General features: G+C 35.6%; 4 protein-coding genes across 6 annotated transcripts; 3 read left to right on the top strand and 1 right to left on the bottom strand.

Annotated features, from left to right (window-relative positions):
• Positions 1 to 1,944: 1,944 nt before the first annotated feature.
• LOC116304157 (high affinity copper uptake protein 1) lies at positions 1,945 to 14,258 on the bottom strand. 2 transcript variants are annotated; one of them, XM_089025188.1, is made up of 4 exons: positions 14,126 to 14,258; positions 4,504 to 4,570; positions 3,560 to 3,743; positions 1,945 to 2,852 (listed from the first exon to the last, which is right to left on the bottom strand). In XM_089025188.1, exons 2-4 carry the CDS (start codon positions 4,568 to 4,570, stop codon positions 2,651 to 2,653), a joined length of 453 nt encoding a protein of 150 aa, XP_088881314.1. In that variant the 5' UTR covers positions 14,126 to 14,258; the 3' UTR covers positions 1,945 to 2,650. The 2 variants fall into 2 exon arrangements, with proteins under 2 accessions (XP_088881314.1, XP_031569689.1); XM_031713829.2 differs by lacking the exon at positions 14,126 to 14,258 and adding an exon at positions 8,331 to 8,518.
• Positions 9,141 to 14,048, top strand: LOC116304155 (uncharacterized). Of its 2 annotated transcripts, XM_031713827.2 has the most exons (5): positions 9,141 to 9,431; positions 9,765 to 9,883; positions 10,373 to 10,532; positions 11,225 to 11,487; positions 13,608 to 14,048. In XM_031713827.2, the coding sequence occupies exons 2-4, from the start codon at positions 9,808 to 9,810 to the stop codon at positions 11,457 to 11,459; spliced, it is 471 nt and encodes a 156-aa protein (XP_031569687.1). In that variant the 5' UTR covers positions 9,141 to 9,431; positions 9,765 to 9,807; the 3' UTR covers positions 11,460 to 11,487; positions 13,608 to 14,048. The 2 variants fall into 2 exon arrangements, with proteins under 2 accessions (XP_031569687.1, XP_088881315.1); XM_089025189.1 differs by lacking the exon at positions 13,608 to 14,048 and having other exon boundaries at positions 11,225 to 13,233.
• Positions 14,259 to 14,412: 154 nt separating the features above from the next.
• On the top strand, positions 14,413 to 18,484 carry LOC116304156 (protein SLC31A2). Its single transcript, XM_031713828.2, has 4 exons — positions 14,413 to 14,640; positions 15,069 to 15,219; positions 16,855 to 16,981; positions 17,308 to 18,484. The coding sequence occupies exons 2-4, from the start codon at positions 15,150 to 15,152 to the stop codon at positions 17,531 to 17,533; spliced, it is 423 nt and encodes a 140-aa protein (XP_031569688.1). The 5' UTR covers positions 14,413 to 14,640; positions 15,069 to 15,149; the 3' UTR covers positions 17,534 to 18,484.
• Positions 18,485 to 19,297: 813 nt separating this feature from the next.
• On the top strand, positions 19,298 to 26,433 carry LOC116304176 (mitotic checkpoint protein BUB3). Its single transcript, XM_031713866.2, has 11 exons — positions 19,298 to 19,411; positions 20,112 to 20,242; positions 20,472 to 20,554; positions 21,224 to 21,315; positions 22,171 to 22,215; positions 22,305 to 22,343; positions 22,778 to 22,853; positions 23,413 to 23,569; positions 24,002 to 24,080; positions 24,456 to 24,556; positions 25,068 to 26,433. The coding sequence occupies exons 1-11, from the start codon at positions 19,298 to 19,300 to the stop codon at positions 25,126 to 25,128; spliced, it is 978 nt and encodes a 325-aa protein (XP_031569726.2). The 3' UTR covers positions 25,129 to 26,433.
• Positions 26,434 to 26,989: the final 556 nt, after the last annotated feature.

Below are 26,989 nucleotides of genomic sequence, written 5' to 3'. Positions count from 1 at the left end.
TTGATATTATAACTAGACAATATCATTTTAGGGTTAATTATTTATGATAGTATTACGGTTTAATTACTTGGAAAGGTGTCATTAGTGTTAAATAAGTGCTCAATCACTAACAAAAGTTACCCTACCTTTTACTAAATTGATTTTCGCATTCAAGTGTAAGCAGGACCGATATGAGTGGCAATACTTTAGCTAAGAAGGACTTCAGGCAAAAAAGTTTAGTGCGATGTCCTTGCTTGAATTAAGTCATTGGTACGAGAAATGAAATGCCGAGATTTTTGGACCGTTTATGAAATATAGGAATTCAGAGAACATATACTTGCAAGCTGTTTCAACTCCACAAGAAAAAGCAAACCGCTCAGCAGTGGTCGATCTTCAACAGGGAGTAGGGACTTTTCAAAGTCCATCATGGTGTACTAACATTGCATCCAACATTGGTGAATCTGGAATGACACGTTGCAAAATATCCACACATTGTTCTAAAGAGGCATCTTCCTTCAATAAGCACACTTGCTATAATTTGATTTGGTCAGTGGTTTTCATGTTAGTGCAACCTGATTGGCTAAAATTGTCAAAATATTGCAAGCGATGTTGCAGGCAGAAGCCAGGGTATGATTCCGCTTGTGAAGGTTGTGCACAATGCAACAAATTCCAGGGGTCATTGGACATACGCTGCAACATTCCTATTGTTTCACCTTGTGTCTGTTACTCTATATCACTTAAAGACGTGCTGAAACACAGGCATGCGCAAACGATTTCTTGTGCCCCTAGTATTAATAACTTATTAAATTATTTTGTTACCAGAAGGGAAGGCAGAAGTAGTAGGTTAGTTTTCATTGCATAAATAATCTTTTGAACAGCTTACTTTTAACTTTACATACTTTTATTTAAAAATAGCCTTATGCTATTAATGTATAGCTAAATTATTTTAAAAACTAATTATTTTGACACATCGCTTTTTAGTTTAATGTATTTATACTTCTGTATTTATGAGTGAGATGGATGGAAGTGGTGAGAAAATGAGTGACCAAAAGTCATAGTCTATTTTTAGTGACTTTTTAAAAAAATGTGAGAACTTAGACTAAGCCGAACTTCACATGAACCAGACATTTATAAATGGTTAAAAGAAGGGCACTTACAGATCCAATGTTTTCCATGCGTATATGGCTCGTGCGAAGTTTGACAATATTGACCCAAGTCTCCCTCCTTAAAAAAATCAACTTCTAATTTATGAATGGTCTCTTAGTTCACTAGTATTTGACAGCATTTTTCATTGATCATAACTGGTTTTTTTTTATTAAGTTTGTCATTAAAAGGTTTAAAAGTTTCCACCAATCTTACAATAGTTATATATTACTTGTGAAGTTTTGCAACATTGAAAAATGAAAAATTATTGTTTAATTTTCAAAATGATAAATTCAGAAATTGATAAACTCTTCTTCTTCTACTTCTTCATGCAGTATCTTTTTTTTTCTTTTTCTGATCTAGGATTCTTGCATGTAAACAATGATATTCTCTATTTGCAAAACTAGACCCCTTTAAAATTAATAGACAATTTTTGATTTCAAAATTACCGCTGTGTTTCTTGATTACAGACTCATTTACACAGTGTTAGCCTCGATTTTGTGCAAAATATTCACATGTTCCAGTCAAGGTTCGCCAAGTTTCAAAGTGTTTGTATTGTTGAAGTTGTGCATTTTTTACTTTACTGTTTATATTTGTGAATATTTAGACGCTGATACAAGGCTAACCCTGTGTAAATGAGTCTGTATTCAATGAACACAGTGGTAATTTGGAATTCGAAAATGGTCTATTTACGTTATATGTTTACAAGTACTAGAAAATAGTAAGCACTCATTCATGTCAGTCGAAAGGACTGTTGTGTCAAACAATAGAACGAATCTATTGCTTTAATCACAGCTTTTCTGTGTATAAGTTGACGTGCACTTGATAATGCATATGTTTTTATTATTGTTAATGTCAATCAATACATATTTTTTGTCAGGGTAGGGATGGGATGGAGGGGGATATTGACATCTTCATTTCAGACACAGCCAAATTCCCTCACTCCAGGAATCTAATCGTATTCTCACTTAAAACATTCAATCCTTTCTAGGGCATGACAAATTTTATACCCTAGGAGAGAGGGTAAAATTCTTATAGCTTTCATCTTGCCTCACCCCACCCACCCTGGGGTTTAGTATTGATATAACAATGATTAAAAACAAAGCTTGGCCACAACATATACTAAAATAGTCTTATTTCAATAAAGTTAGTCACCAAAAACCTAGAAAACTGAGATCACTAGGGATCATGGGAAACAATTCATTATTTTCAAACAAGTAAAGCTTTTTTGATACAAACTGCAGCTCGAGCATGCTCAGAGGTGAGACTGTAACTTGTAAAAGATGTGCAAGTCCATCAATAGTTATCAAGCGGTTGAAACGTAAAATGTACCTACCCGTAATCCTTGTCGGCCTCAGCTTTATATCTTTTCAGGTGACTAATTTTATTGAAATAAGTATATACACATCTCAAACAAGTCTATTAATAGTTAGAAATAAAGATGCACCCCTAAACCAAAAAACTCCACAGTGCATGCATGAATATATACTGAAGTTTTAAGGTAGGAATTCTCATCTAAAATTTAGCATTAATGACAGTGTTCGTTGACATCGACAATTTTTGTAGCCTTCCAACCAAAGAGAAAGTATCCACAGCCAGCGCCGAGCACAATAGCAAGGCATAGCCAGAAGTTGTACGTCATGAAGACCAACATCAGAAAGTAACTGAGGGTGACTTGTACCATGTGCAGGAAAGTCTGACCTATATGGTGACCATCGCACATCTTTGACCTGTAAGACCAATGGCACATCACATCTTTAGGAAAATCTTTCAAGAAAACATTTAAGGTAATTATAAATACAATCCCAAATCAATGTTGGTAGGGCATTGGTAGTGTATCATAGGTTGTTCGTAGCAGGTTAGTAGGTTGTTGGTTGGCAATTTGTGGGTAGGATATTGGCAGGTTAATGATAGGATATCATCAGGTTATTGGTAGATGTCGGTCAGTAGGTTGCATTGATGGTATGGAACAAAAGAATCTCGGTATGTTAATAATTAACAATAGTCTCTTCATTTTTTTTTTTTTAATGTTGAGATACCCAGAGTCCTTGCCAAATCTTCTTAGCAAAGCCTTATATATGTTTATGCATACAACACAGTTATAAAATAGGAGCTAGAGAATGCTACATCTAACAAACTCTAATGACAAAATCTTGATGTCCGCAGGAATAAAGTAAATGCTCTGGTCAAATAAAACTTTTTTTGAAGTTACACAAGCAAGGCTCTACATCCCATATGAAACCTCCCATACTCACACAATACTCCCTTTCACAGTTCCTTACACCATCTTGAAAGGTAGCTGTTATTATTCGAATGTCTCTATCATTGAAACCACACTGTTTGTCTCACTTGAATGCAAAGGCATGGCTACCTTTTCAAGATGTCGCAGGGAACTGTGAACGGGACTATTGAGGGAGTTCAACTTCTGCTATTTTACCTTGGAATTTCTGCTGTTGTTTCTGTTACTGTGACTGACCCTCTTCCATTTTGCTCGTAAACATTTTTGCCCAAATCAATACTGACAACATAGCCATATTTGCGCTTCAGTAATTCTCTGGACACTTTTAAACCTTCATATAGTGCTGCAAGGATGAACATAGCAATACAGGACCCAACTAGACCTGAGAGATATCAGATTATTAATCATCAGATATGCAATCAATTTAATGATAATAATCTGTGTAATTATCATTGTCACCACCACCATCATCATCATCATCACCAACATCATTTTTCTTCACAGTAAACCAACATGATACCATAATCATGATTTTCACATTTATTATTATATTTTTACGATATTATTATTACTATTTTTAATTATTTTCTTGATTATCATTTTATATTGAAGGTAGTAGTTTCGTTAAAACAAATTCCATCCCATCATCACTATAACTGGTTTTTTTTTTGTCTCACTATTGTTCACCTCAAAATCAACATGTTTTGTCCAAACAAATACAGTACTCTGCAATGGGTGCATGAGACTGACATACTGATCTTTCTTGGTGTTGCAAAATGTCACGTTTCATATTCTGGGTTGCCGTTCTTTGTATTGCAGGGTATCGTTTAATTCTTAACTCGTTGTTAACTTTCTCAGCTTTTGTTTTGTCTTTATGGATCAGGTGCCCTGCAACACCAATAGTCCCTTTCACAGTTCCCTGCGCCATCTTGAAAGGTAGCTGTACCTTTGCATCGAAGCGAGACAAATGGTGAGCTTGCAATGATGGAGACATGCGAATAATTGTCCAAGGTGTTAAAAAAAGGTCTCTATCATTGCAAGCTCACCGTTCATCTCACTTCGATGCAAAGGCACGGCTATCTTTCAAGATGGCGCAGGGAACTGTGAAAAGACTATTCTTGTTAACTTAGTGAGAAACCCACCTCCAACTGTGTCCACTGACCATCCTTTAAAAAGAATTGTCACCTTGGTGCCTAGGTGGAAGTACATCTAAAAAAATTAATGCAATATCATTCATGAATAATCAATTTTTCAAGGCTATTCTCGTTTGAAGGGCTTTTCAAGTGCTCTTTCATATGAATTTCAAATTTGAGGTGTTTTCAAGGAGATGCATGTCAATTCTGTATATATATATATAATGGGCTTTATAGACAGGTTAGGGAAAGGATAGGGTTTGACCCTCTTGATTAATCGATTTTTATGATGCTATTCTTGTTTGAAGGGCTTTTCAAGTGCTCTTTAATATGAATTTCAATTATGAGGTGTTTTTAAGGAGATGCACGTTGACTCCGTATATAAATAATGGGCTTTATAGACAGGCTAGGGAAAGGATGGGGGAACCTTCAAGAGGAATCAACTTTTCTAGTGCTATTCTTGTTTCAAGGGCTTTTTAAGTGAAGACCCTAAAATGAATTTCAAATATGAGGAGTTTTCAAGGAGCTGCATGAATCTATATAGTTTAATGGGCCCTCATAGACAGGCTATAGTGAAGAAATGGTGAACTTTCTTGAGGAATCAACTTTTCTAATGCTGTTCTTGTTTCAAAGGCTTTTCAAGTGTTTACTCTTTAAAATGAATTCCAAATTTGAGGTGTTTTCAAGAGGGTGCATTAACTCTAGTTAGTCAGGTCTAGCCGATCTATCCAATATGGTTGGCATATGATGACTATGGCCATGTTAATGTCCTTCTTCATAGACTGGCTATGAAAGGAATGGAGAACCTTTTCTTTTTTGAGGAGAACTCCGTAGTATGTGCTAATTAATGATTTGAACCTTAGTTCAAATTTAATGGATAGAAAAATTGGTGGGTGGATGGATGGAAGGGTGGGTCAATCGATTGGTGGGTGGGTGGACGGATGGGTGGATGGATAAGTTAATGGATGGACAGACAGATGGGTAGGTGAGTGGATGGATGGCTAGATGAATCAATTAACATATGAATAATTCAAAAATGTTTAGACTTTGTTACAAACTTTCAATTTACAACTTCTTTCACACACACAAAAAAAAAAACTAAAGGAAATATATAAGATATTTAAAAAATTACTTTGAATGTTATGAAAAAATTTAAACACCATGAGCATAACAAAACAAACAATACCAAAAACATCTGGTTTTGTTGAATAACCCCACTGATAAACAAATAGTAAAGAAACCTTAAAACACACACAAACACACATTTGAGTTAGAAATTCAATATAATCCTTCCTTGTGATACACCTACTTGCAAGAAGGTTGTCATACAAGAATAGAACATTAGTAATTTAGTGAGAAAGGAATACATTAAAAGACAAAGAAAAAGTTCAGCTTCAGTGATCTTCTTTTGTTTTTTATTATAATTCCTATCCCATTAAATCCCTAATGTTCTATTTTTGTGAGAAGGAAATGAAATATTAGAAACGAATTGCAGTCAACTAAATTTTTCCCCCTTTATTGCCTTGGAAACATAGGCCCTTCATCAATATTGTCAAAAAGATGAGGTGCATTGTAACAAGGATTTCCTTTTTCGTGATCAGAGATATTTTCAGCTAGGGTCCACAGCTGCCTGGATATTTCGATTGATGGATGTAAAAATAAATTGAAAAATCTAGAAGTTATGAAGGTCAAACAAAGAAATAAAAACTGCATGTACTTGTACATTTAAAAACACTATCGATTTTTTTTTTTTTTTAAACTTCAATGTACGAATTTGTCATTAGTACTCAAAATTCAACAAATTATGCTAGCTATTAAATGGTGTAATTATCAACTTAATTCACAAGTATAAATACAGCCATAAACATTATAATGGCTTTCTGGACTAGTAGAAATGTTGCTATGGAAACAGAAGTGCTTTAAAAAACCTTAACTGCATCATTTCAAACTCTTTTTACCACCAAGTAAAAGGACTTGACAACGTGTATTTAGGAAGGATTGTTTTTAAAGGATTGTTTGTACAGCTGGGTAAATGAGTAGAAGTTCATTCTTCACAGTATGTTAAAAGAAAAGATGTTGAATTGTACATATCATTTATATTGCTAAAACAATAGGTGTGAAATTGTATGAAATAAGAACAATGCAACTTAAAAGAAAAACTAAGAGTTTTTAAATGGGTTGAAATAATTTTTACAAAACAACAAATAAATATAACAATGAATGAAAATGACAATGATAAAACAAGGTAAATAAACTATGTGGAAAGGAAAAAAACCTTAAAAGATAAAACTTTTTCTGAGATTTAAAAACAAATTAAATATTAGGGAAATATACACCTACTTAGTAATTTGGTGAGAAAGGAATACATTAAAAGACAAAAGAAAATGTTCAGCTTCATTGATCTTTTGTTTTTTAATATAATTCCTATCCCACTTAATATATCACTAATGTTCTATTTTCGTACGACAACATTCTTGCAAGAAGGTGTATATAAAAGGTATATGAGTTTTAAATTTCTCATAGATCTTAGTTCTTCTACACATGATGGTCATGACAAATGGTCAGAATAAGATAAAAATAATATTTGTATATTAAATATTTTTCATTTCAAGAATTCAACAAACTCTTTTATTCTTTATATTTATATCCAAAAATTAAGACTAAGACGTTCATATGTATTATTATTTATTTATATACTGAAAATGTGAGATATTTATTATGAACTGTAGTACATAATTTTAGGAGGAGGGGACGATTTGAAGCCCTTTTTCAGAATTTGATATATGTTGGGAAATGAATAATTGTTATGGATGTACAAAACCATATGAGAAATACATACATGAGAATTTTTGAATTTTGGGGGGGGGGGGGGGGGGATGAAAATAAAAGAACAATTAACACCACTTAAAATTAATAATCCCATTGAAAAGTAGAAATTCAAATGACAATGGTTATATAGCCTGCATACGTAGTGGCTACCCTTTCCAAATTCGATCTTGGGCTTTCACCTAGCATGGATCTGAGGGTTCCGTTCCTGATTGTCGCACTCTGTGATTATTGCCAAAACTGGTAGATTTTTTTTTTAATGGTTAAAGACCTGTAACAAAGTGTTTATGTACAACATTCAAGCATCATAATTGCTTTGCAAAAGCTTTAAACTTCATAAAGGAATCGTAGATAGTGTGAGTGCTAGTCATAGATTTGTTGCTATGCAATCTACAGGGTCATTAACGACTATAGAAAAAAAAATTAACATTTATATAACCACAGTGGTAATGGAGTTCAAGTACATGATAATGAGGGGAAAACTACTTGGTTAAATCATAAATAAGACGTTAAATTAAAGATTTGTACCCATAAAACAAATACTTAAAGTTGTGAATCGACTAGTATGAACTTTTTTGAGTTGTTGAAGAAAAGATTTAAAGAATTTTTTCATCTTGAAGTGAAAGAATTATTTTTAATGTAAATCAGCTTATTAAGCTTAATAATATTAGGGATAAAAAATGAATAGATTTGTATTTAAGTTATTAAGATTGCTACAAAAACGATATTTTAGCTTTTAATGATTAATAATGAATCTATAATGATGTGTAATATGAGATTTATAAGTTAGCATGTTTAGCAAGTATTCAAGCAAAAGAGCAAACAAAGACGAACGACGCGAAAATGAACTCAAAATGATGCATGTCTGGGCTCATACTTTGAAATAAGAAGGCTATAAAACGTGAAGAGCAAAATCGAAAATGTTAATATAAATTTTAAGGATCTTTAAAATTTTTTAGGTATCAAATAAGATGTCAGATTGTTTTTATGGTTGTGAAGATTACACTTACTTTCATCATCATTCCGTCCATACCATCCATATTCATCCCCATTGAAGAGTTTTCTTTCGTCATGTTATTCATGGACATCATTTTGGACGAGACGATTATAATTTTAAGAGAAGAAGATGAGGTTTTAACACGTTATTATGATCAAGCACTGAAGGAAGTTGTCTGTATATTAGATATTTCAGTGACCCAAAGTGGCTTCCAACTCTCAACCAATCAAATCGCTAGAAATCCATTGACGTCAAACCTCTTTAGACGAAGCACGGTGATTGGATTAGAAAATAAGGGGGCGAGCGAGCTGAATAGGAATCTGCTGCTCTCTCAATCGAGCAAAATAATGGAATAATAGTGCTTCAAATGTCACTTTTGAACATGAATAGACATAAATATCCGACTTTAGAATACCATTAAAAAGAAAAAATTCGAAAATTTTTATGATATAAACTTAGCACAATTTTAACCATTGACAAAAAAATTTAACTGAAGCTTTAGGTTTAGTTCTTAAGTCTTAAACTTACTACAAAATAACACGAAAAAATTCTTTGAAATAAGAAATTTTATTTATAGAAATAACAAAATATATAAATTTAGATAAATTATGATTTTGAAATAAAATGAAGGAATCAAAAAATTATTTATTCCCACTTCTGGCTTTTAGGTTTCTGGTCGGGAATCTAAATTCATTCCAGTTTGTCTTCTTAGACAAAAACATATTTTTTATTAAAGACAATTATCGATAATTTATTATAACAATATAAAGTTTTTATCAGGCGAACACTTCCCAGGTGTGGGATCCCTGTTGTATCAAGTAACGTCTGGTAGTTATTATAGTCAAGAGACAATCATATGACCTTCACTTCGAAAGCAAGGCTTTTCAAGAAAGCAAACTTGTTTTACAGGATTTTAAGGCATTATGTCTTGAAAATAACCTTTCAAATTCCCCCTTAATGCCTCTGTTCTTCGAGTGTTAAATGCATACAGATTTTACGAAGACTTTGGTGAAAATTAACTACATTTTGCTGTCGACGTCTTTGCATTACCTGCGAAATTTGTCTATTTTTACATGTCAAAATTAACAAAGTTGATATGTTCTTGAGTTTAAAGGTAAGTATTATGTACTAATTGATACATTTTTGTAACTATACTGGCCATTTTTTAAAATAAATTTATGTTAACAATATAAATGTGCATCTGTACTAAATATTGCTAGAGTGGGCTTCCTGTGTAGATATCAAAATATCAACTAACAACCGTGGTTGTTGATAACAAAGTATTCCTCATTATTTTTTTCTGGTAAGATCAACCAACATGGTGGCTGTTTCATTGTTATTTATATTTCAAGGGATTTTGAGTGACATGGTTGCACCCCAAAAATTTGTGGGAAGGTGATGTTTGCTGACAAAGCAAATAGAAAGACCTATCTTTTATGTCTTGCAGATTTGAAAATAAACTATCCTACAAAAATACAACTTGACTAAAAATGGAAATGTACTTCTCAACTCATTTTGAAGGAGTCTATGTTCTTTTTAAAGGATGGAAAATTACATCTGTAGCAGGTATTAAGGCTGCGTTTATAATGTATGGCAGAGGGGGGAGGGGGGGGGGGGGGGCAGGTAAAATTTAGTGGGGGCCGAAAAATTTTTACCAGTAAAACAGGGGGGTTTGAATTTTTTTTCAGAGGATTGGGGGGAATGCAAAATTTTTAGAAGAAGCTACGAGAGATTGCCCGGTGGGGATAGTTATTTTTGGGGGGACTTCAAGGGGGGGTCTTAAGAATTTTTTTGTCATTTAAAGATTTCACCTACCCCCCCCCCCCCTCCCTCTGCCATGATACATTATGAACTTGACATTAACTATTTAATTTGAAAAAGTTTTGACATTGAATAAGAATAATGATTACAGTACGTTTGATATTGAGTTTTTCAAGAAGTGAAAGCTTAAAGAAACTTGAACTGGCATTTTGGGTGTCAATCCTTTATCGGAGTAAAAAAATACATTCTCTACTAGAAAAGCTTGTCTAAAAACCTTTTATTGATGTTTTGCAGGTTTGGTTTTGTCAGTGGTGATAGTGTTTGTATTTGCTGTCATTTTTGAAATTCTAAAAGCTTATGTGTCCGGTTGTTATAGCAACCCCCAGTCATGTGAGGAAGAGCAGCCTCTTATTGCTGATAGCGCAATTGGTGATACTCTGTCTCATCCACCAAGGTATTAACCCAATTAGCACCAAAAATAAGGTTTAAATGATGATGATTAGGGACATAGGCAGGGGGAGCGAAGGGGGCCATGGCCCCACCTCCGTAAATACAAAATGACAGCTTTTTAGATTTTATGCAGCAGTAATTTTAAATGTTGTTTCCCTAAATTTTGCAAATTTAAAACGTGAAACATAATGCCAGTTCTTTCTTTTCTTTTCTTTTTTTTTTGAGGGGGGGGGGGGTTGGTGTTTTAGTTGCCCAAACAAAATGTCAGATATTTGAAATTTTGCCCCCCCCCCCCCCCACTTTTGGAAATTCCTGGCTACGTCCCTGATGATATAGGTGACATTGATGATTTTCAATGGCTGTTAAGAATTAAGTTATCTTGAAACATAACTGTCTTCACCGCCAACATTATCATCAACATTAGCATTATCATAATCATTACCATGCATATATATCATTTAATGATTTAGTTGATTGTAAAGTTTGAACGTCCGAGTAAGTACAGTCTTGAGAAAGACTGTTGTTGGTGACAACTGCCATTTTGAACACCTGAGTGGAAGTCACCTTCAGAGTCTTTTGTAAGGTGCTGGTAATGGTTGACTTTGATAGATCTTAATGACTTATTTGGTAACTTTTTTAAATTTCTGTCTGCTTTCTATGATAATTAACCTCAGTTTTAAACTTTTATCTCTACAGATTTGACCTCAAAAATCATTTGATAAAAACATTCTTTTTGACCCTCAACATAGTTTATGGATATATACTGATGCTTGTTGCTATGACCTTTAATGTATGGCTATTTTTAGCCCTTGTCATTGGCTATGGCTTTGGCTACTGGTTTTCACAGCCACATTTTGAGCCAACTCCTGTTCAAAGAAGAAACAAGACAAGTTCCTATGGAGCAGTCAGGGATAATCATGTTTCTATGTGAAGAATAGAATGTGCTGAGAACTTATGTGGTAATTATGCATTAGATCAGCCTTGCTTTGGCAAAGGATAAGCTTGATTTATGGCTTCCTGTCAACACCACCCCTCTCTTTAGATGAGTGATACAGGCTATTTAGCCTTTCAATGTTTTCCCATATCAAGTCTTATGAAAATAAGGGCCCTGTTACATGCTGAAACTTGTGTGCAACAGCTTTTTAGGACAAGTTTCATGGATGTGTTTACATGGCACAATATTAGGCTTTGTGAAACTTTGTTGCGATATAGTTCCATAAAAAGTAGAACTGCTTTCTTGTGCAACTAAAACTTGTGTTGTGAACAAGATTCAGGACAAAATTGCTCCATGTTATACCCAGTGAAACTTGTCTTGCAAAGCCATCACATGCAAGTTTAAGCTAAAATTTTCAAAGTGTAAGAGGGCTTTAAGATTAACTGTTGTCTTATCAGCATTCTTAGGGGTCATCCATTAATTCTTGAGTGGGTGGGGTTGGGCAAATTGTTTTGCTGTTCTCCTTTTAAGGGAGTTTAGTAACAGATTTTGCGTTTGCTGCTGAAGATATATATCTTTTAGTTCCTAAGAGTGGCAATGGAAAAATTTTTTAAAAGTTTTTTTCAATTTTCCCACAACCCTAAAAACAATGAATAATTCCTAACATATATTCTAAAGCATCGTTGATAAACATGGAAATAATACTCAAGGGAATTATGCATGCCAGGGGCAGATTCAGAGAATGGGGTGTATTTTTTGTACTTTTTTTTCCCAAAGTATATCTCAAAATGCAGCCCATCCCCTTTCTCTTTCAATGGGAAGCCTGAAGGGTGGAGTAGTTGTATGCTCTCGCCCAGTACTACTATGATCCTTGGTTCAATTCCCTGACTCGACACCATATAAGTGAGATGAGCTTGTTTTTTGATTTTGATCTCCATTGCATTGAGGGTTTTTCTCTGGGTTCTCCAGTTTTCCTCACTCTGCAAAAATCAACCCTAATTCATTCTGAGCTGCACTCCTTTGTAAGACATAAGTAGTATGTAGACTGTCTGTGGCACCTATGTATGCCTTTCACTTGACCATGATCAAATTGTGTCCTTTGCAATTTTATTGTGCTATTTAGCTGCAAGTAAAGGTGCTGACACACGGTGCAACAAAATCACACAACATCGCTTGTGTCAGCCTGCTATGTTAAGATGTTTGGTCAGCAGTTATATATTTGGTGCAAGCTGATTGGCTGGAAATTTCAAAATGTTGCAGGTAATGTTGCAGCCATGTTCACATGATGAAATTTGTTGCACGCATTGTTGCAAGAGTAGAGCGCGATTCAGCTTTAGATTTGTTGCGTGCAACAAGTTTGGGGTAGACGCACGCTGCAACAGTCCTGTTGCATGTAATGTTGCATGCAATATTGCACCGTGTGTCAGCACCTTAAGGATGATTAGCCACTCATTTTTTAATCAATATATTTTTGATGATTAGCCAAACATTATTTAGTATAGTTTTTTCTCAGTCCTGAATCTGCTCCTGCGTGTTCTGAAATCATCAAATCTAGACAAAGAAATTAGTATTCCTAAGTAGAGGAATTAAAAATTAATCGGCAGTCAAAGATAAAACTCCCTGAAGAGTTGCCGAATATATCTACCTATGAAAAGTCATAGAAATAATATGTATAGAATATTAAGACTCTTCGATATGATAATCTAATCAAATATTTTTATTAGTTTGAATATTTTAAATATTTTTTGAATAAAAAATAGAACTTCTGGCACAGGAGAATACTATTCATTTTAAAGTAAAAAATGTTAGCGTCAAAATGAAAAGCTAAGGAAATAATTCTGGTTTCAGCAAACAATTTAAGCAATTCCACTCTATCCTATTCTTGATGTAAAAAAAATTTTTTTTGTATCATTTTCTCCCCTTTATTTCAGCATTCAATATTACTGAAATCGCATCTCCTTTAACAGGCCATAGTTAATTCTATTAAGTCTGAACAGGCAGACCAGCCCTCCCGCCCTAAACCCTGACCCATAAACGAAACGCAGAAACCAACATCTATGATAATCGAATTCCGGGAAAAACCACTCCGAAAATACAGCTACTAAAACTTCTTTTATTTGTTTTATTTTTCATTTTCATTTGCAGGAAACTTGGAAGATAGAGCCTTTTGTTTTGGGAAGGTCTTTTCCTTGACCTTCATTCTGCCGAGAACCATCATTTTGTACAATTTTAACATATAATTTTATATACTCGGGTTACGTCTTACGATAATATTCTAATGTTGATATATAAATAATCCTAAAGCCTCACTTTGGCTATGTAAATTAGAAAACAAAAGTTGTCTATCTTATCACAACCTCTTTCTTTCTGCACAAACAAAAGGGTTCTCTGTTTCAACACTGACGAAAGAAGACTAAAAGTCCTGCTAAAATACACACAAGTCCCTTAAGTCAACTGATCGATCATCGACGTATAACCAAATCTTCCTTCGAAAACTGGAATCAGCAAAAAATATCCTTTTTGCTTCTGTAACTTGCAAGTTACGATCTTTAAAAATTTTCCCATTAAAGTAAGATTCTCCGATGAGTTAAGTTTATTGTTTTTAGCTATTAGAAAGGAATCGTATCTGAAGACGTAAAGTTCTTAGGAAGGCTTTATGTTACCTGGGATTTCTCTGGGTTGCTGTACGAATGAGATCGACTTTTTCTTCCGTCAAATCAAGCCCATTATTTTGCATTCTGACACCAATAAGTTATGGGTGACCGTTGCGCGGTATACGTGGCTTAGTCCTACTTCATGCCTAGGCCTGTATAACTCTCGTATCAATATGTGAGTCTGACCTCAAAGGTTAATAATAATTTCGTTGAGTCTATTATCATGTCAAGTATAAAGACGTGCACATCAGACGCTAACTCATTGTGACTTACTTAGAGACGGAAATAAACTACAGACTGGTCGTCAAGGTTACCGAACAGTCCTTTAAAATTTATGATATTTTAGCGAACCAGTTCTTCGCAGACGAGCATATGTTATGACGATCACACTAGAATTTTTTATTATGTAAACTTTCCGAACTATACTGGATAATTTATCGACATAATTGCCTATTTTGTGTTTCTTGTCCAAAATAACTGAAGCAGACTCTATATCAAAGCTCAAAGAAGAACAAGGAAAAAGAGTAAGTACTTTGATATTCGACTCGTATAATGACGTTAAGCACTTTTCATACCGTTGTGACCAAGGGCACTACACACTACGGGGTCCTAGCTCGTAGGCGTTATTCCATCGAGTTACGGGGAGTCAGTACGCGGGAATTCTTAGCTTTTGTAAGTCAGTAAAGCGCCTGCTGCGAGGGCACAGAACGGGTGAAACATTATAACAACAGATGGAAGTAACATAACCTTACCCGTTTATCATCTGCACTGTCAAAGTCCCAATAAGGGATTTTGATTTACCACTTCTGAGGGTGGCCGCTTTATAGTAGTTCTCTACTTTATATCAAGAGTAATTTATCGAACAGGCGGTCGCCTTGGAACGATACACTCACTAACCACTCCTCCCTAAAAAAAAAATGTAACGGTATTTAACTTTGTTTTGCTTGCTCAGTTCATCAAGTTCAAGTTGTGTGATTCCACAAGACTGAACACGACATACATCGAAAGAAAATATTAGCCTTTTTGCTTTAAAATGGTTGCTTTTTCCGATACGAGGGACTTTTACGTTTTGATAAAGCCTTGGAGAATCTTATCTGACAGAGGTGAGTATCAATCAGTTCCAATAATCCCACACTATAGTAAATATATTTTCCTTCGATATAATTTCCTTGCGATAAATACTTTTTAAGAATGTAGTCGTACTTGCACATCATATCACATTAAATAATTTAACTTGTTAATTCCCTGTTTGAAAGCAATAGAAATAATCATTTTGATGTTAAAACTATAATCTTAAAACTTTAACTATTTTTAGACAGAGTACAGACAATATTCAAACGCATGAACAACTATTTGACTAGTTGCAGTATTTTTTCCGGCCGTAAAGGTTCTACTCTTATAAAGGAAATTATAAGTTGTTATATATCTTTTAGGTCTGTTCAGTATATGTTTACATAACTGTGGATAGGGAAAAGTTAAGTTGCAACATCCAATCCAAATTTCTTTCACGTGTTATTTGTTCCTATTGCTTAAATTTGTGGTCGTGTGCATGCAAAGACTAACAGACGAGACGAAACGATTTTTTTGTACAGTAATTGAGAAAAGGTTAATCCCTTGATCTGGAAACTGAAATACTAGTGAGGGGTAAAATCTTGGAATGACTCAGAGCAAAAATTATTGAAATTTGAAAATATGTTCGGAATGCCTCCTACATACACTCTCATCAGTCAAGTGTTAGATGACAAGGGCTTTTTATACTTAATGATTACTTAATCCTTTAAGTCCAACGTAGCAAAAAAGATTCTTAACAATTGCAGTGCGTGCGTTACATTAAAAGCATGCAATGTTAAAACAAATGTTCTTCAAAAATTTGTACTTAATTTCTACCCCATTTAACACCCAAGCTAAGTTTTTGAAAAAATTCTTTTATTTGAATTTTGACCTCTGACAACATACGCTTTCTGTCTGATGCATTCCATAATGCCATCATGAATAGTAAATTATATGGCGTCGTACGTGTTGAAAAGCCGATAAATTCGATGGATTGCATTTCTTGCGTCACCACTGCAGCGCCATCATCAAACGTCTGCAAGATACTGTGTTTTGGATGTATGCTGTGATGTTGTCGTCACTAGAGTCAAAATGGGAATTTTCAACAATTTTACCAGGGGCGTCACGTTGTAACATTCTAGAACGGCGACTTGCGCTTTGGATCACGTGACCCTAGCCCCTGTAAACGAGCATCTGTTTGAAAATAAACACCAGAAATGAAAAGAGCACCTCAACTTCAACACCTCAAGACAGTCTTCAATTTCTAGCATGTAACGCGTCTCTTGGTAATTACGTACGCAAGGGCGGATCCAGGGGGAGGGTCGGGGGGTCGCGACCCCCCTGTCATTCCTGGGGTCAAATGGGCTTCCTGTGGTAAAAATGCGACTGGGATTCCTTTGCCCACAAAATTTACCCCTGAGACCCCCCTTCAAAAAACCCTGGATCCGCCCTTGGTACGGTAAGGTAGAGCAGTTTTTATATCTGAAAAACGTGCACCGTACACCTTTACCGTGACCGAGCTCCGTATCCGAGCATTCTGATTGGATGATAAATGATTTCGAGCGCTGTGATTGGTCGATTTCGTGCCAAGACGTTCCCATTTGCTGTGGCGTTTTCAATAATTATACATGATGGTGCTAGCTACTACAATATATAAACGTAATTTCTACGAATTTTCTCTCTTTCAGGGCTGACAGGCTCCTTTGTCGCTGTGTTTGCCTTAGCAATCTTCAATGAATGCCTCAAATACTACAACGCGTACAGGACCTACAACCCACTACAGACCAACAGAAACGCTATAACTACTAACGAAAGGTAGCTAAAATAATAAGAAATGAAGTCAAAACAATTGTCATTTCAACTGGAAATGTGACTGTTTTTTTGGAAATTTCTACCTGCATGATTTCTGTCTCTTTCTCTCGCCGTCTCTCGGTGCTGCCCAAGCGGAACGTGGACTCTGGGTACGAGTTTTTTATGATCATTATTTTGATCAGTATATGGGATCATTTGCATAGTGAGCCCCGCCCTTTACATGATTGACAGAATCGGGGGAAATGTGTGCGAAATCAACTTTGAAAAACGAAGGGACGCGATGTTAGAAATCTTGCAGTAAAGGAATATTTTTACTTTTTATTCTACAGGATGAGATTCCTGGCAACGGCGACATCCTCGTACATGGTTCAAAATACCCTGTCTTTTTTCATAATGCTTGTGGCCATGACATACAACGTATGGTTGTTCGTGGCGATAGTGCTGGGCCAGAGTGCGGCATACTTAGTATTCGTACCTTTACTAGAACGTTATATGTACAAAAAATACCGCAAAAATATGCTGAATCGACATTACGAGCCAGTAACAGCAACATGACAGAATGAGAAGAATTGTTAGCGATTGACTCAAGGGCGCGGGATCCAGGATTTTTTTAAGGGGGGAGGGGGGGTCCCTACACTCAAAAAGTGACGTCATTTTGAACGTCATACATACACTATACCAGTCGTAACCTTTCATAACGCAAACACGACAACATGATTTGGCTTTCAATTTATGAACCTACATGAGAGTTATGAATTTCAATAGAAATAGTTTACGATCTAATAGTGTAAAGATTCTCTGTAATATATCAGCAACGAGTCGTAAAGGGGGTTCCGGACCCCCTGAACACCTTCCCTGTATCCGCCTTTGCGACTGAAAATAACTGCAAAAATTTTATAGATTATCGATGAATGAAAACTTTGTAGATTCGACTGCAAACTACTGCAAGAAGTTTAAATTTTTTAAACCTTTTTCTTAAATTTTATAAAAATAGCTCTAATTTTGCATCGAGGCACGTCAGTTTCTAATTAAAATTCTATATTTTTGATACCGTTCTTCAAAAATGTAAGTAAGACTAATCAAGATAGATGATGCCACATTAAATTTTAAAATATTTCAGAATCTTCCCCAACCTCGTACCCAGAGCCTTTATTTCTTACTGCGCATGCTCGACGAAATAAATAATTATTTCATCGAGCATGCGCAGTAAGGAATAAAGGCTCTGGGTACGAGATTGAATCTTCCCCTTCACAGTTCCTTGCGCCATCTTGAAAGGTAACCGTGCGAATGTCTGTGCATTGAAATTTGCATGGAGTTTTTCCCAATTCCCCAGCATATTTTTTAATAGGCTAGTTAGCTGGCGTACGATGACGAAACTTATTTTGGTTGTTTATCATATAAATTGCCAACCAAAAATCTATTGGACAATCCCGCCACTAATAAAGCAAAGTAACAACTATTGTTAAAATGGTTGGCTTGTTAAGAGATTAAATGTTTATAATTGAAGATTTCAGTAGTCTTCCTATTTTCTTCCGTGCTGACGTAATTTACATACAGCGATCTAAAACATATTGTAAGCTTGATAAACAACTCTTACAACAACAAAAAAACAGTCGCCAACCTTTTTTGAAATAGATCTTTTGAGCTTGAGCATAATTTTAGTCCCATTTCAGACCACGTGTCATTCTCTTGAGAATAAGATTCTTTGTTTGAGTTATATTGATATTTATATGAGTCTTGTGTACCACCGTTAAACAAAGAAATGATACTCTAGGGGAATGACACGTGGTCTGAAATGGGAAGACGTTACGCCCAAGCTGAAGAAGTCTATTGCTGTATCTCCGTCAGGTCCAAAGTCCATACGCCTCAGCTCCTGTCGGGACTAATTAAGTATAAAGATTTCTCTTTGCAAAGTGGGTTTGAATCCATTCGTCGGTATGACATCCAGATAAGATTAAAGCCTTTAAATCTTATCGAACCCTGAAACAACCTCTGGTGCTGTTTAACGTCGGGGCACGGCTATTACACTCACAAATCGAACCTTGAAACTGAACCACTGGGCTGGTCTTAGTCAAGTCACGGCTAAAATTCACTGACCGAATCGGAACTTAGCTTATTCGGTTATGCGGAGAGAGGAAACCCAAAAATCCCAAAGAAAACTCCTCGAATTAAGAGAGAGACCTAACGAACTCTAGTAACCCCTATCCCAGATGAGATGCGAGGTGACAAACGTACGTCCTAGTGATCCAAATGGGATTCCTGTGTTTCCCCCACAATCCTTAGCAAGCGTAAGCGCGCGCACATTTTCTAATTTTCAAAATGGCGGATGGACCCAACGAATTCAAGCTGAATCAACCTCCAGATGACGGGATTTCTGCCGTTAAATTTAGTCCAGCTTCGCTGAATTTTTTACTTGTATCATCTTGGGATTCGGTAAGTCGAGTTTGTGTTGTTTTTAATCTAAAATATATTGTTTTGAATAGAATTTCTAGAACGTTTCTGTTAAAAAGATTCTCAGTCAAACTTCAGTTTTTTCGAAAACTGACAGGGGACAGTTTTTCTCTCTTTTCTTCATAATTTTTTTGTAATAAAATGATAATATATTTATGAGAGGACTAATAAAGGTTGGGGATATTTATTATTAATGTTTTTCTATACTGCTAGATAATTTTATAGTGTCTAACCGTCTTATCTTTCCCCTCCCCCCCCCCCCCCCCCCCTCCCATCAAATCTTGTTCATATTCATGATTGTCATGTATCGCTTCCCTTGAGAAAAAGAAGACAAAAGACATGGCTGCCATGTTAATTCACCATTTTCCATACATCGGTTCACTGATCAAACACAAAGCATTCAGTCAAGGTTGCAAGGTTCAAATTTGAAAAATCCTTTGAAAGTACCTTGGCACCTCACTTGAGTGCTTTGTGTTTGACCAGCGAATAAAGTCGTTACCAAATCTCTTGTATATGTCATCCAATATGGTGGATATAACACCGTATACACTGAATACAAGTTTCGCATTATACCACTCTTTTTGAAGACCAAAGATTCATTTGCAGAAGCTTAGCCTCATTCATATGTAAATCATACATATATATTATATAGCCTCATACATATATATTATGTGTTTTCTAGAGTGTCAGGTTATATGATGTACAGAACAACTCCATGCGGTTTAAGTATAACCATTCCAATGCCGTGCTAGACTGCTGCTTCCAAGATGGTGTGCATTGTTATAGTGGAGGATTAGATAAGACACTAAAGGCGTAAGTTATTCCCTTGGGTTAAGATATATACAAGGGTTGTGTAGCAGTAGTTTACTCTTTTCTAACATCTCTGGGTCTGGGGTTTAATTCGTGGACCCAACATCACATACCAGTAGAGTCTGTTAGGTCTCTCCCTTGATTCGAGGGTAATACCACCCTTGGGAAAATGAAGTTTTGACTTTATTTATAATGTATATTTTTGACTGACTTGAAATATTATCTATTCTAGGTATGATTTTAATGCTTCACAAGAACAAATTGTTGGCATGCATGAAGACACTATACGCTGCGTAGAATATTGTCAACAACTTAGTAAGTACTAAAACAATGCTGTCTTTTATATCTTGTGTTACGAAGGAAAAGTAGTTACTAAAAAAAATTCTGGTAGGCTAGAATCTGGATCATAAGGAGATATTCTTTGGATTTTTGAAAGAAGGAAAAGTTGTTACTAAAAAAAATTCTGATAGGCTAGAATCTGGATCATAGGGAGATATTCTTTGGATTTATATACAGTTTACCAGTAATCCATACAAACCCTATCCTGACCTCATAATATGTTATTTATTAGCTTTTATCATTGTTGTCATTGTCATTCAATTAAGAGGTCATTTCAAACACTCATTAGCTTGTTTCATGAGGAAAACAAGACCCTAGTCTGCGTACAAGTTGAATTTAACTCTTGTTAAGACCTCTTAACCAGAGTTAAGTTTGGTCTGCCCTCAGGCTACAAAACCCTTGAAAACAATGAATTTCAAGGGGCAAAAAAATTCTGTGAGTTTTGATCTCCTGGTGAAACACTGAAATGAGTGTTTGGAAAATAACTTTTTATTGAAATTGGAGCCATAAGATAATGGTTAATTAGATCAACAAAATGAAAATACTAAAAAGATTCAGGTAGTAGTGGTATTGAGATATAACAATGGGAACAAATAGTATTTACTAGTTGGCTATTCATTGACAGTCTCATTGTTTTTTATTCAGATTTGATTATTACCGGAAGTTGGGACAAATCTATTAAATTATGGGATCCAAGACAAAGGCAATGTACAGGAACATATGCCCAACCTGAAATGGTACAAAAAAACTTTTTCTTAAACTTATATTTACCAATCATAACTCCCCATACTGTATTACAATAATTATCATTAAGAGTTACCATCTATATCTAATATAAGAGGGAAGAAAGCAGTTACTTACCACTGTGGTCATAAGAAACCCAGGTGGTGGCCACTTTCAGTGTTGCAGTGCACCTTACCCGCTTTGTACAGTGTATATAATTACAAGCACTTTGTCCTCAGTTATCTTAGACCTGGAGTGTTGGTTGGTCCAGATATATCACAGAGGGGGACATTGTGTGGGTGTGTTGCAAGACTCTTATTTTCCCCTGGCAGTGCACCTGACCCTTTGTACAGTGTATGTAATTACAAGCACTTTGTCCTTAGTTATCTTAGACCTGGAGTGTTGGTCCAGACGTATCACATAGAGGGGGACATTATGTGGGTGTGTTGCAAGACTCTTATTTTCCCCTGGCAGTGCACCTGACCCTTTGTACAGTGTATATAATTACAAGCACTTTGTCCTCAGTTATCTAAGACTCGGAGTGTTGTTCCAGACACATCACATAGAGGGGACATTGTGTGGGTGTGTTGCAGGACTTTTATTCTCCCCCTCAGCATGGACTAACGATCACCAATCGACCATGTTCAACAAGAAAACTGGGCCTGGTTATACGAAGGTTGAATAATGCTATCTGACAGATAAATCTTATCCAGTTAATAAATTTATTGGATAGCAGCCTTTACTTATCCGCTGAATAATGATTTATCCATTGGATAGCGCTATCCACCCTTCGTACAACCAGACCCAGAAGAATAGGCTGTTATTTATTATTAAAACTTAATTATTGACAATCTGGTATGTTTACATAGGTTTATACCATGGGACTGGCTGATGAGAGGCTCGTAGTTGGAACTGTAAGTTAAAGTATTTCTATTCCATTTCATAATAACTATGATTTCTCACATGCTCTCAAATATCTAAGTGACTTTTTTTGTCTTTATAGGCAGGAAGGAGAGTAATGGTCTGGGATCTCAGAAACATGGTAAGAAATTTGCTTCAGTAGACACTTTACATTATGGTATCAAGCACTTCCTTAATGAGCTGATTGATTCTCTTTCACATTTTCTTTTGTCAATGGTAACCGCCACCTGGTTAGCTCAGTTGGTAAGAGAGTAGGTCTGTTGTGCAGGCGGTCTTTCTTCAAGCCTCGGCTGGACCACCACTCAGGGTCTTGAATGACTGAGAAGGTGCTGCCTATGATTACACCTGCAAATGGTTAGACCTTCAAGTTGATCTTTTCGGACAAGGACTTAAAAACTGTAGGCCCCGTCTGTCTTCACTATATAACCCTGTATAAGGTGGACATAAAGACCCACAGAAGATGCTAATAAATAAATAAATGAGTAATCTTACTATTCTTATTAGATAATAAAAATTATTTTGTTTTTCATGATATTTAAAAAATTTCACTTTCAGAGCTATGTACAGCAAAGAAGAGAATCAAGTCTAAAGTATCAGACAAGATGTATAAGATGTTTTCCAAACAAACAAGGTTAGTAAGTTAGTGTGAGGTGCGCTATGCAAGAGGTCCATAGTTTGATATACAGTGACCTCACACTTGTTATAAGGAGTAAGGATAGCTTGGTTGGTTAGTGTGCTGTCTGCTAAGCAAGAGGTCCATATTTTGATCCTCAATGACACTTGTTATAATGATAATAATATAGTAATAGTAATAATAATAATAGTAATAATAGTAAAATACATACTTTAACAGGGTAGGCCCATCAGCAAAGCTGCTATCAAGGAGCGCCCTGGACAACTAAAATACAAATAAATACAAACTAAATAAATGAACTTAACGATAAAAAAATTCTAATTTATATAAGCTTAAAAACGATTTCTAGATGTTAACTAGTAAAAGGATTTCTAAAATTGTCTAAAATAGTAAAAATTAAAATCTAAAATACATCCCTAAGTTTCGACTTCAATATCAACAAAGAGGTGATCTCTTTAAGAGAGTGGGTGGGTTTCAACTGCATAACAGTGCATGTATCCTTTGTGCTCTGAACCCTCACACTATATATAAATTTATTTTTGCTTTTACGTTTCAGGTTATGTGTTAAGTTCAATAGAGGGCAGAGTTGCTGTAGAGTACTTTGATCCCAGTCCTGAGGTTCAAAAGAGAAAATATGCATTCAAATGCCATCGCATCAAAGAAAAGGAGATTGAAAAAATATACCCTGTCAATGCTATTGCATTCCACAACATGTGAGTACATTTACTCATGCAATTATGTAATAAATTTTAAATCCCCTATTGCCTTTTATCATTACATATAAGTGAGAGCCATGGCGAGGCAGTGGTTAGCCCTTCTAGCCTTGGTGGGGAAGGTTCTTGGCTTGATTGCCGTCTGATGCAACAAAATTAAGTGTGAAAACTTGGCTCTCTGGTACTGTTTCCAAATTGAAGATGTAAAAGAAACCACTTTGGAGGCAACAAACCCTGTTTGTGGCTGAGCTCACTACCAGCAAAAGCAAGGTCGGCTTGGCAAGAATCTTCCAAATAGACTTCTAGTGTTTGTGACCTTGAAATCATTATTGTTAACTAAATTACAAAGTACAGCTAGTAGGTCATATGAGAGGAGGCTGAGCCCTGAAAATCGTATTCTAATGCAGCGTACTTGTACTGTATTTATTTCAGCCACAACACATTTGCCACAGGAGGTTCTGATGGTTTTGTTAATATCTGGGATGGATTCAACAAGAAGAGACTCTGCCAGGTTGGTAATCTCTACTATAATAACAGGGCTGAATAACGTATATGTGCAAAATCATCCAAGAAATTTAACTTTATGGAGAAGAATTTTAGTTATTAAACATTTGAAAATTTCTACATATTATAAATACAAGCCTTAGGCAATGGTTTACAATACAGGTACAGCAAGCCCATGATATTGCCCAAACTGCTGAGTTGTTTTTGCAGCCCTGTTTACCAAAACATTTTTTCCTGTCTCTTTGAAAAAGTTTTGCACTTGGTACATGCCTGAGGGGGAGATAGACCATGCCCATACTTCCTGCCTAACATTTATCGCGATCTATCTAACTTTTCTCAGTTTCTCATTTCTTTTGTTAATTAATTTTTGTTTTGTTCACAGTTTCATAGATATCCCACTAGTATTTCATCCTTGTCATTCAGTCATGATGGCAGTCTGTTGGCCATATCAAGCTCATACATGTATGAAGAAGATGAAAAAGAGTGAGTCATTATACTCTTTTACTTGATAGAAAACCTTCAAATTTATGAACCCTGAAACAACTTCTGGGCTGGTTTAAGTCAGGGCACAGCTTACTCACAGACTGAACCCTGAAAGAACCTTGGGGCTGATCTAAGTTCGGGCACAGCTTAATCACAGATCAAACCCTGAAACAACATCTGTGTTGATCAAAGTCAGAGCATGACTTAATCACAGGTAAAACCCCAAAACAACCTCTAGACTGATTTAAGTCAGGGCTTGTTAAGGTTTGTGGAAAGGGGGAATGGGAGGGGGACCAGAATGACCAGAGAAAAATCTTCCAATCAAGGGAGAGACCCAACAAACTCTACTCACATGATGCTTAATCCAGGAATCAAACCAGAAACCTCAGAGATGATTGGCAAGTGTACATCACTACTATCACTACTCCACTCTACTGAATAATAAATTGACCTTTTCCTTAAACAAATCTAGGCTTGACCTAAATTTTCTTTCTTGCCCTCCTTTCTTCAGCCATCCACCAGATGCAATATACATCCGCCGAGTGTCCGACGCAGAAACTAAACCCAAATGAGTGGCTTGTCAACTACGTCAGTTCTGTCAGAGTACACATACTATTCACGAACATGTCTTAATTTGTAAGACATTTTTATAAAACTTAGTTACTGCTTGCAGGTTTCCCCGAAAAATTAGATGACCAATGCAGGGTTCATGCTACTCCTTAAACTCCTTGAAAACTCCTTGAATTTAATTCATGTTTTCAAGGGCACTTCAATTTTACGATTTTAGCGAAACTCCTTGAGAACTCCTTGAATTTTTTCTTTGATCATTACTTGCAAGGTTCTGAAATAGATCTAGTCAAAAAAATTGGAAAATCTGAAAGATGGCCATGTGCAACCAGCGTGTAAAACCTTGGCATAGTTAGCTGAACATACTCCTTGAAAATTCATTTTTGGGTCCTTGTACACTCCTTCAATAGTCCTTGAATTTTAAGTGGATACCTCAACACGAACCCTGCAAATGGTATGATACTGATATGACCAACATTTCCCTCCACTTCCGACTCCAATAACCTACTTCTAAAATAAAGGGCACCTTCAAATGAATGGAATGAGTTTCAGGTCACTTTTCCTATATTACTTCACATCCCTGCCCACTGATAAATGATAAACTAACCCCCAAAGGTTAATTAAGTACTAATAATTTTGGAGGCATACTATTTCATTCCAAAATATATTATTCTTGAGTCATACTGAAAGTAACAGATTTTGTGTTAGTGGAAAAAAATAGACCAAATTAATAATTTTTTTGTAACCATACTGTATGCGTACTGTAACCTTAAAGCATTGAATTATTGCCTTGTATGTATTATAAGTCAATGTCTTATGTCTTTAAAATGACAAAATCATGCAACTTACTGCAACAATTTTACATTAGAAGCTCCAACGAGGGACATTTTTATTGGTATTATTATAACAACATTCATTATGGAACCAACAACACAACTTTGTTGCATATTACAGTATGTTGCATGGCTTACTTGCCTGTATTACTGTTACATTACTTGTATAAAGCTCAACTTTGTTACATGTTATGTTGCTTGGCTTTCTTGCCTCTATTATTGCATCATTACTTGTAAAAAGCCTTTGCATCTTCTAGACTAGGAACTTTCCCTTCTGACTCAGTAAAGACATGTTTTTAGGATTCCTGTGGACAAGAGGAGGTTGGGCCCACTAAATTAGCTTCAACTTTCATACCTCCCAAGGAGTCCTAAAAATGCATCTTCACTGAGTCTGGAGGGAAAAGTGAGACAGCTTGCAGCCTAGCATAATCAGTTATTTGTTTGTATCTAATACTAATAAATTTTTATTGTACAAAACTTCTGACTGTATTCTGTTTAAAGAATTTGAAGAATCACACCCATTGAGTTCTTAAGTATTATCTCGGTGGTCTTTTCAGTTTCTCCACTCACCATCAAATAAGTATTTTTTTTTTTTTTGGTCCCTAAGATTTAAAGGTTTTTCTTGTGAGGGGGGTTAGGAAGAGATGTCTCAAGAATATGGAGGACTGACAGTAAACTACATTGCACTCATCCAGTTGATGTAGACTACATTTACTGCTGAAACAAAATGCAATAGACACTTTTAGCTTGGGCGTAATTCTTTTCCCATTTCATACCATGTAATGATGATGATTTATGAATTTATATAGCGCCTTTTCTATATGAATATAATCAAAGGCGCTTTAGATTGAGAAGTGAATGACAGATTGCTTTTTGTGTAATTTACAAGCATGAGAGATGGTTAGTACGAAGTGGAGGCACTGATGGTGGTCACTGCCAGGGTTTCTTTACGTTCTCAGTGGTTCTTTTACGTCCCTCCGATGATGGTTAGTAATGATGAGTGTGGAGAGACGGGACGCCATTTAAAATGGTT

The sequence above is a fragment of the Actinia tenebrosa genome, unplaced genomic scaffold, assembly GCF_029948245.1.
Source record: "Actinia tenebrosa isolate PJP-AT-01 unplaced genomic scaffold, QUT_ActTen_1.0 PGA_scaffold9__36_contigs__length_13948895, whole genome shotgun sequence".
Taxonomy (NCBI): Eukaryota; Metazoa; Cnidaria; class Anthozoa; order Actiniaria; family Actiniidae; genus Actinia; species Actinia tenebrosa.
The sequence above is the reverse complement of the archived record's forward strand: the minus strand, read 5'-3'. Positions and strand labels throughout refer to the sequence as shown.